This window comes from Phacochoerus africanus, chromosome 9, assembly GCF_016906955.1.
Source record: "Phacochoerus africanus isolate WHEZ1 chromosome 9, ROS_Pafr_v1, whole genome shotgun sequence".
NCBI lineage: Eukaryota > Metazoa > Chordata > Mammalia > Artiodactyla > Suidae > Phacochoerus > Phacochoerus africanus.
Genome location: NC_062552.1, coordinates 4,560,341 through 4,574,783, shown reverse-complemented (window position 1 = coordinate 4,574,783; position 14,443 = coordinate 4,560,341). Strand labels below are relative to the sequence as shown.

General features: G+C 55.6%; 2 protein-coding genes across 4 annotated transcripts in view; one reads left to right on the top strand and one right to left on the bottom strand.

The window, feature by feature from the left end:
- The window catches only part of RREB1 (ras responsive element binding protein 1), a 128,135-nt gene extending 126,212 nt beyond the window's left edge, over positions 1-1,923 (bottom strand). The window contains exon 1 of one of the 3 annotated variants that reach the window (XM_047795632.1): positions 1,680-1,923. The gene's annotated coding sequence lies outside the window, so the exon portion shown is untranslated. The remainder of the gene's footprint in view (positions 1-1,679) is intronic. The other 2 variants (XM_047795631.1, XM_047795629.1) reach the window with 2 other exon arrangements.
- LOC125135632 (basic proline-rich protein-like) overlaps positions 1-14,443 on the top strand; it is a 74,018-nt gene that overhangs the window by 24,819 nt on the left and 34,756 nt on the right. The window contains exons 2-5 of the mRNA XM_047795933.1: positions 438-1,068; positions 1,647-1,725; positions 1,852-1,915; positions 2,125-2,326. Of these exons, the coding sequence (XP_047651889.1) occupies positions 438-1,068; positions 1,647-1,725; positions 1,852-1,915; positions 2,125-2,326 (976 nt within the window). The remainder of the gene's footprint in view (positions 1-437; positions 1,069-1,646; positions 1,726-1,851; positions 1,916-2,124; positions 2,327-14,443) is intronic.

Genomic DNA, 14,443 nt, shown 5'->3' with positions numbered 1-14,443 from the left:
CAAGGAGAAATACTTTCCTCCTCTTTTATAACCCATCACGGATGCACCGCGGACGCTGGACGCGAGCTGCACGCGGCGCCTGTCAACCCGCCCGTCCTCCGGCCGGTCCCCGCGCCCCTCCTCGCCCCCCCCCCCACCCGACCCCGCCGGGAAAGAGAAGTGGCCCCGCCGAGAAGAGGGCTCGGCCGCCGCGCCCCGCACTCACGCGCCTCCCGGGCCCCGCGGGCGGCGGGGAGCGAGTCCCCACATCCTGGACGCGACCCTCGGTCCCGTCCAGAAAACACGCCGCTTCCAGGGAGGGGGCCGGCGACGGGAAGGACCTCCCCTGCTCCTTAGCAACCATTAAGGTCGCAGTTTCCTAAGAGACCGCGAGCAAGGAGGGGGCGCGGGGGGCCGGGCCGAGACCGGGGTTGGGGGGGGCCGCTCGGGGTCCCCAGCCCCTCGACACCGCCGCCCCCCGCCCCTCCTCGGCGCTGCCGGCTGGGATGGGAGGAGGCAGGGAAGCCCCACAACTTGCGAAAAATTGGTCCAGCGGGCGGCGGACAAAAGTTTCCGAGCGCGCTCCACAGCTGGGCGGCGAAGCGGGCCCCGGCGGCCGGCCCCGCCTCGGATGCTCCCGGCCTCCTTCCTGTGCTCGTGACGGCGCCGGGCGCCGAGGTCCCCCCCCCCCCTCCCGCGATGCAGGCTCCGCTCCACACCGATAGCTCCCACGAAAACACGTACACCGTCAACGGAAGGGCAAGGAAACAATACGCGCGGACGCGGCCCCCGCCCCGGCCCCTCCTCGCCCGGTCACCCGGGGGCGGTGGTCGGCGTGACCACCAGCCACGAGCTGGGAACGGCCAGGGCGCAGGGCTGCCCGCGGCCCCCCTCCGGGCCGGCGCCGTCCGCCGGGGAGGATCAAAGTCCGCAGAGCAGGGCGCGGCGGATGCTCCCACCGCGCGGCCCCTGCGAGCACCCCCGAGCCAGCACCCCAGGCGGGCACCCCGAGCGGGCACCCCCGGATACCTTGCGGCGGCGGGCGGGCGCCGTCATCTCCGTGCTCCTCGGCCCGAGAGGGACTCGAAAGTATGTAGGAGAAAAGTTTCCCCTCCCACATGGGGGGGAGGATGTCGGGGGAGAGAGGGCGGAAGATGGAGAGCAGCGCTGGGAAGATGTTTCTGGCCCGCGGTGCGCGCACCATCCGAGTCCCGGCGGTGCTGGTTAAAAATAAATTGCTCGGCGGGCGCGGCGGCGCGGGTCGGGCCGGATTCCTGCGCTCGGACGGCTAATATGGATGCGCATCAGATCCTGGCGGCGCGGCGCAGCGGCAGCCCAGGCTGCTCGCTCTGGGAGCTGGTTGGCAGAGCCGGCAGCTCGGGAAGGGGAAAAGGAGCGGAGGAAGGGGAGGAGGAGGAGGAGGGGGAGGAGGAGGAGGAGGAGCGGCCCGGCGCGCAGCCCGAGGGGAGAGGGCTGCCCAGCTCATCCCGGGCCGGCCCCACTGTCCCGAGCGCACGTAGCGCGGCGTGGGGCGCTCGGGTCCACGGCTCCGGGAAACGCTGAGTTTAAAAAGTACAACGCGCACTGCAGACTTCACCCTCCCCATCCCCAAAAGTTCTTTAAAAGGTCGCTCCCGCTCAGCCCCAGACATCTCGCTGCCACCCAAGGACCGCGAGCCCGAACCCCGGGCGCGTACTCACGGCGGGGCAGGGCGCTTGGCTCCCAGGCATGATGCAGTAGGGACCGGTGGGCTTCGGGGAGAGAACGAGGAGAGATGCAAACTTGTTCCGGAAAAGGAATCAAAATGGCGTTTCTGGATGTGCAAAGTTCATCAACTCCGCAGTCACTTCCCCTCCTCCTCTTCTCCCACAGGGAGGGAGGTGGGCGACGAGCTGGCGACCCCGGCGCCCCAGTCGTCGTCCCGGCCCCCGCCTCGGCCCCCCGCCCCGCTTCCTCGCCCGCACGCTCGGAGACTCGCTCTCCCCCTCTCACCCTGATAAGTAGACACATCACGTGTTGCTCCTGCGAGTCTCCTGGGGACGTGTTACAGAGCGGCGGCGGCCGCGGCGGCGGCGTTCGGCCTGGGGGGTGGGGGGGGACCGCGGTACCCGCCGGTCCCCACCGCAGCCCCCGCCCCGATTTTAGCTGGATGACCGCCGTTTCCATCCCGGGATGGATGGAGGTGCAGTCCCCCACCCCACCCCCACCGCAGCCCCAGGTTTGCCCCACGCCCTCCGCAGGCGCCCCGGGCCAAGGGAGGGCCGAGCCGCCGGGGGGTGGGGGGGAGGTCTCGGCGGCCACAGCTGAGCGGGATCCCGACCCGCCCAGCGATCGCCCGCCTGCTACGGTCTTGGACCACCGCGCCCCCCTCCCCTCTAGGCCCTCACTGCGGGCGACTCTCCGCCCCCCGGCTTTCCATCACTTTACTTCGTGGCTGTTTCACTATTTTAACCAAGGAGGGGGAAAGGCAGTGGTGCCTGGGAGGCGCGGAAGGGGCGCCTCGGAGGCCGGGAGGGGGTGCATTGGGGGTGGGGGGGGGTCCCTGGCCGGGCGCCGCCCCTCTTCCTCTCGGAAGCCGCTGGGTCGGTGATCCCCACCCGCGCGGTTCCCGCTCCACGCGGTCCTGGCCCTGCATCCAGGTGGGACGAGTAGATTGATGGGGCAGCAGATTAAGGAACTGGCGCTTCACCCCGCCCCCAACCTCGGGCCGTTTCTCTCCCGAGGCCCGGTCCTTCTAGCTCTGGGGCTGCTGCCCGGGGAAGCGTGTTCTCAGTACAGCAAATTCAGTACTCGCTCGGCTTTTGTCACCTTCCCGTCCCCACACTCCACAAGTGATGCTTAAGCGGAGGCTACGTTGCCCCCAAGGGGCCGCCACTGTGTCCCCACCCCACAATGGCAGGGCTGATGCTGTGTCATCCACGTCGCCCTCCGGGGCATCAGGGAAGCCACATGCAATATCTCTTTCTCTCAGAGGGCTCCTGTTTCAACTCTGAAAAGCAGGGGCCCTCCTCCGAGCTGCTCTCCATCTCCGCGGCTCCAGCCACCACGCTGAGCCCTGGCCGGAGCGGCCCAAGTTATCACCGAGCGCAGAGACACCAGGCCTGGGCTGTGCTTCCTCCATAAAGCAGCTGACATGTTTCCAACTGTTAATACTTTTCCTACCGAGCTTCTGAAAGGGGCCTGTTGCCAGCCTTTGGAACATCTTCTGACAGATAAGGGTGACTGTGGTTGTGCAAAACAAACGCCACACACTCCCCAAATTCTAAAGATGACTCTCAACTCTGGCGGAGAAGACTGCTGCGGCATGAGGCGTTTGAGACTTGTTAAACAGGGCGGTGTTATACATACAGAGAGCTGGCTACTATCTATTTACTGTGACCTTTGACCCTGTTCCACGCCAGCTCCTCTGAATGCACTTGCACACCATACACAATTGTAAGCCCAATCACGGGCCTTTAATTTGCAGCACTCAGTGGAACTCTGGTTTTCAGGGCTGCAGACAGAAGTGTCTACCTAGGAATGGTCTGAGTGGATGGGTTCTGGCCAAGAAAGAACTCTCTAGAACCAAGCAAAAGCCGTTTGGACCATTACCTCCCGACTTGAGATAATCAGCTGTGCAAGAGGGAACGGATTCAGCTGGCGGTGTCTCTGACGTCCAGAGTCATCAAAATGAAGTTTTCAGAACCTGTTGTGTTTCCCAGGGTCTGCTGTTTACTGAGGAAAACCCAACCCAGAGAAACTTCAGCAGTTGCATTTTTCTGAGCCTTCCCCCGGCCCCCACCCCATGGCCCTATTCAGGAGTCACCTTTCCTGGTCTCCCAGTTCCGTGGTAGGTTTTGAGTAGGAACCATAGCAAAGTTGGGATTTTGCTTGTAACTTAGTTTATTCCATAAGATACATTTGAAACTGCAAACGTCCATGGATTTTCAGGAAAAAAATCCCCTTTATAATGTCACCTCTGTCATACTGGCAACTGAAAAGAAAGAAGATAGTCTACAAGTAACTTTGGAAAGTTGAATTCTGGAAGTTCCCGCTGTGGCTCAGCAGGTTACACACCTGACTAGTATCCATGAGGGTGCAGGTTTGATTCCTGGCCTCGCTCAGTGGGTTAAAGACCCAGTGTTGCCGTGAGCTGTGGCAGAGGTCACAGACTTGGCTTGGATCCCATGTTGCTGTGGCTGTGGCAGAGGCTGCAGCTGATTTGACCCCTAGCCTGGGAACTTCCATATGCTGCAGGTGTGGCCCGAAGAGGCAAAAAAAAAAAAAAATCAAAATCTAATGATACTGAGCTCTCTGTTCAGCTTCTTTAGCTCATTCATAAACTTGGAAGTCAAATGGCCCATCCAAAGGTCTGTTCATATTACGTATAAATATCATTGATCCAACAAATATCTATTGAACATCTAATAGGTAAAAAGAGACATGCTATTAAAACCACAATGAGATGCCACTTCACACCCACTAGGACAGCTGTAACTAAAAAGACAGATAAGGAGTTCCCACTGTGGCACAATGGGTTAAGAATCCAACGGCTCAGGTCTCTACAGGGGTGGCACAGGTTCAATCCTCCACCCAGTGCAGTGGGTTAAAGGATCTGGCATTGCCATAGCTGTGGCTAGGACTCAATCCCTGGCCCAGGAACTTCCATATGTTGTGGGGTAGCCAAAAAAGAAAAAAAAAAAACAAATTATAAAAGGACAGATAATAATAAGTGTCATCTAAGAAGTAGAGAAATGGAACCCTCGCACAGTGCTGGTGGGAAGGTAAAGGGCTACAGCCACGTTTTTCTGTTTTTTTTTTTTTTTTTTTTTTTTGGCCATGCCCACAGGGACTGAACTGGTGCCACAGCAGCAGCCCAAACCACAGCAATGACAATGCCAGATCCATAGCCTGCTGAGCCACCACGGAACTCCATATAGCCACTTTTAAAAACAGCTTGGCAGCTTCTCAAAATGTCAAGCATAGAGTTACTATCTGACTCAGCCATTCCATTCCTAGGGCATACACAAAAAAATGAAAACATATGTCCATACAGGAACTTGTATGAGATTGTTCATAAGAGCATTCTCTATAATAGCTAAAAAGTAGAAACAACCCAAATACCCATCAGTTGATGAGTGGATAAACAAAATGTGGCACATGCAAACACGGAATAGTATACAACCGTAAGAAGAATGAAGGTCATGCTACAACATGGATCAACTTTGATACGCCAGACTCAAAAGGTCAAATATTACTCTGATTCTGTTTATATGAAATATCCAGAACAGGCAAATCTATAGAGCCAGAAAGTAGATGGTTACTTAGGTTTGGGGGTTTGAGGATTTGGAGGGACTCAGAGATTGATTGCTAATTTGTATGAGATTTCTTTTTGGGGTGATAAAAATGTTCTAAAATTGAAGTGATGATTGAACAACTCTGAATATACCAAAGCCATCAAACTGTATGCTTTTATTTTTTATTTTACATTTATTTATTTTTTTTAGGGCTGCTAGTGCAGCATGCGGAGGTTCCCAGACTAGGAGTTGAATCGGAGCTGCTGCTGCCGGCCTACACCACAGCCACAGCAATACTGAATCTGAGATGTGTCTGCGACCTACACTGCAGCTCACGGCAACACCAGATCCTTAACCCAGGAAGGATCAAACCTGCATTCTCACGGATACTAGTTGGGCTCATTTCTGCTAAGCCACGACAAGAACTCCTGAACTGTATGCATTTACTTCTTTATTTATTTATTCATTTATTTTTGTCTTTTTGCCTTTTCTAGGGCCACTCCCGGGGCGTATGGAGATTCCCAGGCTAGGGGTCTAATCGGAGCTGGAGCTGCCGGCCTACGCCAGAGCCACAGCAACTGAGGATCCGAGCCGCGTCTGCGACCTACACCACAGCTCACAGCAACGCTGGATCCTTAACCCACTGAGCAAGGGCAGGGATGGAACCTGCAACCTCATGGTTCCTAGTCAGATTTGTTAACCACTGCGCCACGATGGGAACTCCAACTGTATGCTTTTATGGGGTGAATTTATAGTATGTAAGTTATATCTCAGTAAAGTTTATATACATATATGTGTACATATATACAAAATTGATTACAGTGATGATAGAATAACACACTCCCACACACACATACACATGCATATGGTCGTGCTAGGTTCTATAGTGGAGAAGTGATACAAAAGCGGATAATTTCTGGGCGTTCCTGTCATGGCTTAGCGGTAACAAACCCGACTAGGATCCAGGAGGCCTCACTCAGTGGGTTAAGGATCTGGCGTTGCTGTGGCTGTGGTGTAGGCCAGCAGCTGTAGCTCGGATTGGACCCCTAGCCTAGGAACCTCCATGTGCCTCAGGTGCGGCCCTAAAAAGCCAAGGCAAACAAGCAAAAAAAGAACAATTGGGGAAAGCCCCAGGGAAGAGAAAGTGAAGGGGCTGAACCATGGAGAAAGGCCAGAAATTCCCTAGGTTGAGACTGGGATTAGAAACAGCAGATGCAGGAGTTCCCGACGCGGGAACTGGGCTGTGCTGCAGGTTGCAGATGCGGCTCGGATCCCGCGTTGCTGTGGCTCTGGCGTAGGCCGGTGGCCACAGCTCCGATGAGACCCCTAGCCTGGGAACCTCCATATGCCGCGGGAGCAGCCCTAGAAATGGCAAAAGAAAAAGAAAAAAAAAGAAACAGCAGATGCCAAGACACAGTTGCCCCAAGTTATGGGCCCTGTTCAGAGACCAGGAAGGATTCTAGCGTGGCTGGATCATAGCACACACAGGAACATCAGATGATGGGACTGAAAGGTCAACAGACTAAGGCTGTACCTCCAAGAACTCTCACCACCACCCATGGAAAATCAAAGGGACGAGGGCCTGAACCGGGGGGTGTGGGTGGGGGGTCGGTCATATGGCTGGAGAACAGGTGATCAGGAGCCACTTCAGAGCAAGAACTGACGGAAAAGAGCTGGGGGACCAGGAGTGGGAGGTAAAGAAGGGAGGGCTGAGATGACGCCTGGGGCCTAGCCAGGTGATGGAGAGAACAAATGACAGGCGGGCTAGGGGCCCATTGGAGGTTAAGGTGACAGAGCAGGTGACCTTGAGCTGAAGGTAGAAATAATGGAAAACACAGAGCTAGGCGATGGGGGGGGGGTGCGAAGGAGAAAGGGATCTGGATGTTGGAGAAAGACCCCAGAATGGGGTGACACACTCCCCCGAATCGCAGGGGACACATGGGTGTCCTCTGGGGAGAGGAGGGGATGGGGCGCTCCAAGCTGGGGGACAGTGAGTGGTAAGCACGGCGGGGGAGGGGGGGGGCACAGAGGCGCAAAATAAGGTCAGTTTCCTGAAAGTCAGCTTCCTGAACTGCAAATGCCTCCGTCTGTGGCTGGAGCAGAGGGAGGAGGGGAGACAGACGGGGTAGGGGGGGAGCCGGAGAGGCCACCCGGGAGCTCTTGCACACCTTGCAGCTGACCTGCACCTTATCCAGTGCTGAGGCCCCTACATGGTTTAATGAGGAGGTAGATGGTGCCTCCCTCATGGACTGTGGAGAGGGTCTAGAAGGCTTGGGATCAGAAGGCCAGGTAAGAATGAATAGAAGAACCCAGAAAGAGTAAGAACCCGGTCAGCCGCTGGCTGTAGAGGCAGAGAAGAATGGATTGGCTGGAGACATAATTCGGACACAGATGCAATGGAACTCGGCCGATCTGATGTGAGAGAAAAGGAAAAAGGTCCCTCTGGAGCACTGACCATGGGGCGTGCTGTCCAAAGCCCGGAAACCACTCCAGCGTCGGCAGAGTGACAAATGATGGCACAAGGGTTTAAGGGGAAAGGGGGACAGACAGAGGGACTAGAGGTGGGAGATGCTGAAGAAGACAGAATCCCCTGGGCTTGATTCCAACCGGCCATGGAGCAAGAAGAAAGCGACTTGAAGAAGGCTGCTTCCTGGGTCTCAGTTGGGGAACCTGGATGGGTGGTGGGGAGTGGGGGATGGAGCGTGAAGACGGGAGGAGGCTGGGAGGAGGAGAAAGGCCTGGACGGACACCTGAGGACCAGAAAGGATGGGAAGTCAAGGCTGGAGCCCGGGGAAGGCCTGCAAGGAGGCGGCGGCAGCAGACGAGGGCAAGACAAGCACTCTTACTTTCGTCTCAAGGCACAACAGCCAAGGAGGCGGGGCTGCCGAGGAAAAAGGTGGTCGGTGGTGTGAAAATACAGAGAGGTCAAGGCAGGTGGCTGAAAAGGAGGTGAGATCTCAGAAAGGAAACCATTCGAGAGTGGAAGTCAGGGGCCAGAAAGCCAAGGGTTAAGGAGTGACTGGAAGAAAAGGAAGTGAAGGCCTAAGGCCAGCTCTGAGAAGTGAAGGCACAAAAGCAGGGGGAGAAAGAGAAGTAATGACAGCGACAGAAGAGCAGCTAGTTTGTATGGAACACCTACTATTGCCAGGTGCTGTCTTCAGGGCCCGTGTGAGATCTCCCGCTTAATCCCCTCTGCCCTCCAGGCTGGCAGGTGCCCTTATCGCCCCCGCCCTACAACCCCGGGGAGACCCAGGGTCCCGGGGCTGGCAGGGCTGGCTGGGATCTGGCAGTGCTGAGCTGCACCCCAGGACACCCGCTTTCATTGCTGCCCTCACCCCCCTTGTTAGTCCACAGCGAATTAAATAGTTTGCTAATAAAAAAATGCCTCCTTGAGGGTCTTGACTAATCTGAATAAAATGCTCTTGACGGGAGTTTGGCAGAAGGGCCATTATTGTTTGAGCTGTTGATTAACATGGATTTAATCGGAAAGATACGCGAATGGACAGCTTTCCAGCTGTGTTGCTAATCTGGCTTGTACCCTCCTCGCCGAAACCTTTCTGTTCGCCATGGACATCCATGTATGTCAGCAGGAAAGGAACGAGGACACAGGGAGAGAGGATACACATTTATGAAATAGAACAGAGCTTTTTTTTTTTTTTGTCTTTTTTAGGGCTGCACCCATGGCATAGGGAGGTTCCCAGGCTAGGGGTCCAATCAGAGCTACAGCTGCCAGCCTACACCAGAGCCACAGCCATGCCAGATCCGAGCCACGTCTGTGACCTACACCACAGCTCATGGCAACACCGAATCCTCGACCCACTGAGTGAGGCCAGGGATCGAACCCGCAACCTCATAGTTCCTAGTCGGATTTGTTTCTGCTGCTCCACAACGGGAACTCCAGAACATAGCTTTTGAAGGAAGATGTGTGTGTGTGTGTGTGTGTGTGTGTGTGTGTGTGTGTGTGTGTGTATCTGTCTGTCTGTCTGTCTATGGCAGAGGAGAAATGGGAGAGAGATCAGCCTTGGGGAAAAAGAGGGATCATTCATATCCTGTGACAGGAAGGGAGAGGACAAGCCTCTTAGAAACACACGGAGGAAAAAGTCACATCGTGGGAACTCACATCCAGCAGCCTCGGCTCTGGGCAAGCAGCAGAGCAGCCGGGCAAGCCGAGCGGCCGGGGCCGAGACTGCGAGAAGGAACCAGGAATTGGTGGGAGCGGAGTTCAGCTGTTTGAGCCTAAATGCCACGGAGCCACGGAGGGGCGAAGCCATATGGTAGGGATTACTGACAGTTGGAAGTCGAAAGGAACAAAACCCATCAGCAGGGAGATGACACCGGAAGGGGCCTGGGGCTGCGAGACCGGGGAGGGGCCTGCGAATGAGGAAGCAAAGCCGGTTCCGCGACCAGGAGGGGGAGGGGCCGCAGGGGGGGTGAGGGTGGGCGCACCGATGGGGCCTCAGGGGAGACAGAGCAGAGATGACACGCGAGACCCCCAGCACGCGGTGAGGGGACGGGAAACAATGACGACAGGCCAGGATCCTCGACGTGGGGCGGGAAGGGGCTTAGGAGGAAGGTGAAGCCGTCACTGGCCCAGGCGTGAAGGGCGATCCGGGGAGGCGGATGCAGGGAGGCAGTTGTGAACACACGGCACCGATGTCTTGGGAGGTCCCCCAATTTGCTGGCGGAAGTCCGGGCCCCAGGTACCTAAGGATGTGCCTGCATCTGGAGGGCAGGCCTTTACAGAGGTCAGGAGGTGAGACGAGGTCATGGCCGTGGGGCTCTAATCCAGTAAGACTGGTTTCCTTATAAGAGGAGGAGTTCAGGAGGTGACACAGAGGGACTACCAACCGGGGAGAGGGTGGCGACAACAAGCCAAGGAGAGAGGCCTCAGAAGCGGCCAACCTGCCAGCACCTCCATCCCCAACTTGGGCCACCTGAACCGTGAGAGAGACCTTTCAGCTGCTGAAGCCCCGGCTGTGGGACGTGGTGGCTGCAGCTCTGAGCTGACAGACAGGAGGGTGGCACATGCGACGGCGAGCTGGCATGGAGGACCGTAGAAGGCACAGCACAGACTCCACGGCCTCCCGTGACCGGGGAGAACCAGCCTCCTTGAGGAGAGGCCGTTGGAGGAAGGGGTGTCTCCAAGCACAAAGGACACTTCCATTGGGGCGCAGAGGGAGGGGAAGGGCTGGGGAGAAGCGGGGGACACACAGCCTCAGGGACCCACAAAGAGGGATGGGCCTGGTCCTGGCTGGTGCTTCTCCACCCACTCTTAGCCCAGGCTCTTGCAAAGTATGCAGAGGAGGAAGAGGTGTGATTAAGGGTGACAATGGGCCGTTGATGGTGGGGGGACATCGTGGAAAGTTCTGGAGGAAGGTCTGCCCAGGACTGGCAAGCAGAGCAGAAGGCCCAGAGGGACGGTGAGATGTCATTTCCAGTGTCCAAAGCCCCTTAGTCACGCAGCCCATTAAACACCTGCTTCAGACGAGCGTGCAGAGTCCCAGGGAGGGGCTCCCTTTACACAACTCCTGGGGTCCTCAAAATGTTATCACCTGAGCTATCCAAAGACCTTGGGGACTGCATTATTTCTGGCGTTGGACAGTTTTCCCTTTACACGTTAACCTTTTTTTTTTTTCTTTTTCTTTTTAGGGCCGCACCTGTGGCATATGGAAGTTCCCAGGCTAGGGGTCGAATTGGAGCTGCAGCCACTGGCCTACACCACAGCCACAGCAACACCAGATCCAAGCTGCATCTGCCACCTACGCTGCAACTTGGGGCAACGCCGGATCCTTAACCCACTAAGCAAGGCCAGAGATCAAACCCACGACCTCATGGATACTAGTTGGGTTCTTTAACGCTGAGCCACAATAGGAACTCACAGTTTAACCATTTGGAGCAGAAAGGTGGTTTGCTGTTTTTGCTTTTTAGGCCCGACGCATATGGAAATTTCCAGGCTAGGGGTCTAACTGGAGCTGCAGCTGCTGGCCTACACCACAGCTCACAGCAGTGCTGGATCCCCGATCCACTGAGCAAAGCCAAGGATCAAACCCTCATCCTCATGGATACTAGTCAAATTTGTTTCCACTGCAATGCAATGGAATTCCCAAAGATAAGTGTTTTTTTGTTTTGTTTTGTTTTGTTTTTTTTGTCTTTTCTAGGGCTGCACCTGCAGCATATGGAGGTTCCCAGGCTAGGGGTCTAATTGTAGCTGTAGCCGCAGGCCTACACCACAGCCACAGCAATGCCAGATCTGAGCCACGTCTGTGACCTACACCACAGCTCACGGCAACAACGGATCCTTAACCCACTGAGCAAGGCCAGGGATCGAACCCACAACCTCATGTTCCTAGTTGGATTCATTAACCACTGAGCCACCACAGGAACTCCTAAAGATAACTTTCTATAAACAAGATTTCTACTAGGCCACATCTTCAAGAAACTATTCATCTAAATAGGTAGTTGGAATTCCCTGGTGGCTCAGTGGGTTAAGGAGCCATCTGCCACTGTCACTGCGGAGGCTTGCGTCACTGCTGTGGCCCAGGTTGATTCCTGGTGCTGGAACTCACACACGCCAAGGGCCCAGCCCTCTACCCCACCCCCAAAGGTATGGACGAGCCATTGGCTAGCACACCCTAGGCCTCCACAGTAAATTCCAGCGCGAGTGCTTCATCTGCATTTCGTTGTTTTTCCTCCTTCACTGTCTGGCTGTGTCTTGTCACATCTCTCTGAACGCCGTGTGCCTGCCCATGGCAACCTCCTCTTCCCTTTCTAATTGATCGTTTCTAAGCTGCAGTGGTCAGGAAGCTGGATGACCAAGACTGCTAGAAACGTGTCGAAAGTAAGTGTGAGGGCCAGCGTCTCCTCTTGCTGCCCAGAAGCCCACAGTTGCTGATGTCCTGAGTCTCAGCTGGGTTTTAGACCGGTGCATTGCTAGCATAGTTCTCAACTGTTAAAGTGGTTTCAAAGATATCAGCCTATCAGGGAAGGTTACGTAACTCTTCGAAGCCAACCTGTCCTCTATGACGTCAGTTTATTGCCTGCAGAATTTTTTGGCGGGGGGCGCAGCATTGCAGCAACTTCACGTGGGATCTCAGTTCCCAAACCAGAGGTAGAACTCGGGCTGCAGCAGCGAAAGCACCAAATCCTAACTACGAGACCACCAAGGAACTCCCCTGCATGTAGAATTTTTAGATGATTTAATGTCACCCATCACAGAAAGGGCCAGTCACCCCTCATCTGCCTTCAGACCAGATGGCGGATATTGTAAGAAAACTGCTCGATTCTCACTGGAGGATGCTTCTTTCTTTCCATAAAAGGCTTGTGCTTAGAATTCAACATTTAGTTCAACTCTTTCTTCATGAACCAGAGTATAAATAAGTGAAAGGAAAAAAAAAAAAAACCTTCTTCAGGAAGTAGTATATCTTTGTGGGTTCACTTGAGGACGGAGAGGGGCAAGGTGCAATTTCTGGAGCTTCTGTTCAGCAGACCCAAGCGGTCCCGTCGGTGGAGCCCACTGACAGTGCTCTAGTTTTCCCAATAACTCCGGCCACTGGTCCTCCTGCTCCCAGATGAGGTCCCCCTGTTCCCAGGTCAAAGGACCAGACTAGAGTTTTCAACTATAAAAAGGGAGCGAGAGGCCGCAGTAGGAGTGCCCACTGGGTTAAGGGTCCAGCGTTGCTGCGGCTGTGGCGTCGGCCCCGCAGCTGCGGCCTGGATGCCATCCCTGGCCCAGGGAACTTCCACGGACTGTGGGTGCAGCCAAAAAAGAACAACAACAAAGAAGAAGCTGCAGTCAATCACACACCCAGATGGCGATGAAAGAGGCTGACCGATATCAACACCACACAACCACGTGTCTCTGCTCGTGGGCAGGAAACTCTCTTCTCCTCAGAGAGAAAGAAAGTCACATCCAGTGCCTGGTGTCATTCCACAGCGAATCGGGCCTGCGGGTGATTTTACCCAGTGCCTCTGACTCCTCCAAGGCAATGGATGCAGCAATGTCAGGCACTTCACCATCGGCACAGCTCAGCTCCGTGCTGGAGTCCCTGCTCACATGGTAAGATGTTCTCGTGTGTGGGGCTGGCTTGATGTTACTTCTTCATGCTGCTAAAGGCACCTGACACTCTTTTACTCATTCATTCAACCAGTGATTGGTGGGCACTGGTGACACAACAGTCTACAAAGCACACAAGACGCCTGCCTGCCCTTGTGGGTCTTACAGGCTGAAGCTACTTTTTTTTTTTTTTGTCTTTTTGCCATTTTCCTGGGCCACTCCCTTGGCATATGGAGGACGTTTCCAGGCTAGGGGTCGAATGGGAGCTGTAGCCGCCGGCCTATGCCACAGCCACAGCAACATGGGATCCCAGCCACATCTGCGACCTACACCATGGCTCACGGCAATGCCGGATCCTTAACCCACTGAGCAAGGCCAGGGATCGAACCCGCAACCTCATGGTTCCTACTTGGATTCGTTAACCACTGCGCCACGATGGGAACTCCCGAAGTTACATTTTAAACAAAACGTCATGAAACCTATAAAAGCGACACTACCAGGTGGCCTCCTCCCACAGGACCTCTTATAATAAACCTGGTGTGTGCCTCTGTTGTAGGTTCAATTGCGTCTCCCCAAATCTGTATGTTGAGGTCCCCACCCCAGTGCCTTAAAAAGTGACAGTATTTGGAGAGGCCTTTTCAGAGGTAATTACGGTAAAATAAGCTCGGAAGGGTGGGGCCCTCATCCAACACGACTGGAGTCCTTCTGAGGAGCGATTAGGTCACAGACACACAGAGGGAAGGCCCGGCGAGGACACAGGGAAAAGCGGCCTCTGAAGAAACCAGTGATGCCAGCGGCTCCAGCCCCCGCCCTGGACCTCCGGCTTCCAGGGCTGTCAGGGAATATGTTTCTGCTGCTGAAGCCACCCCCCACCCCCACCCCAGCCTGGGGGACCTTGTTAGCCAACAAATGCAGCTTCCAGAGCCTCAACCTTATCTGCCCACGTGCAGGGAGTGCCTGCAGGCCAGAACCATGGGGTCAGAACCAGAAGTGAGGATGCTGGGACGCGGGTGCCTACGGGAGCACACAGCATAGTGAGGGGGCCGCCCAGGAACAGGACTAGCAGCGTTACCGGAAGACACAGTGGTCAGAGTCCTGAAAGTAAGGCCACTGGAAGCAAATCTGTCGAAAAGGC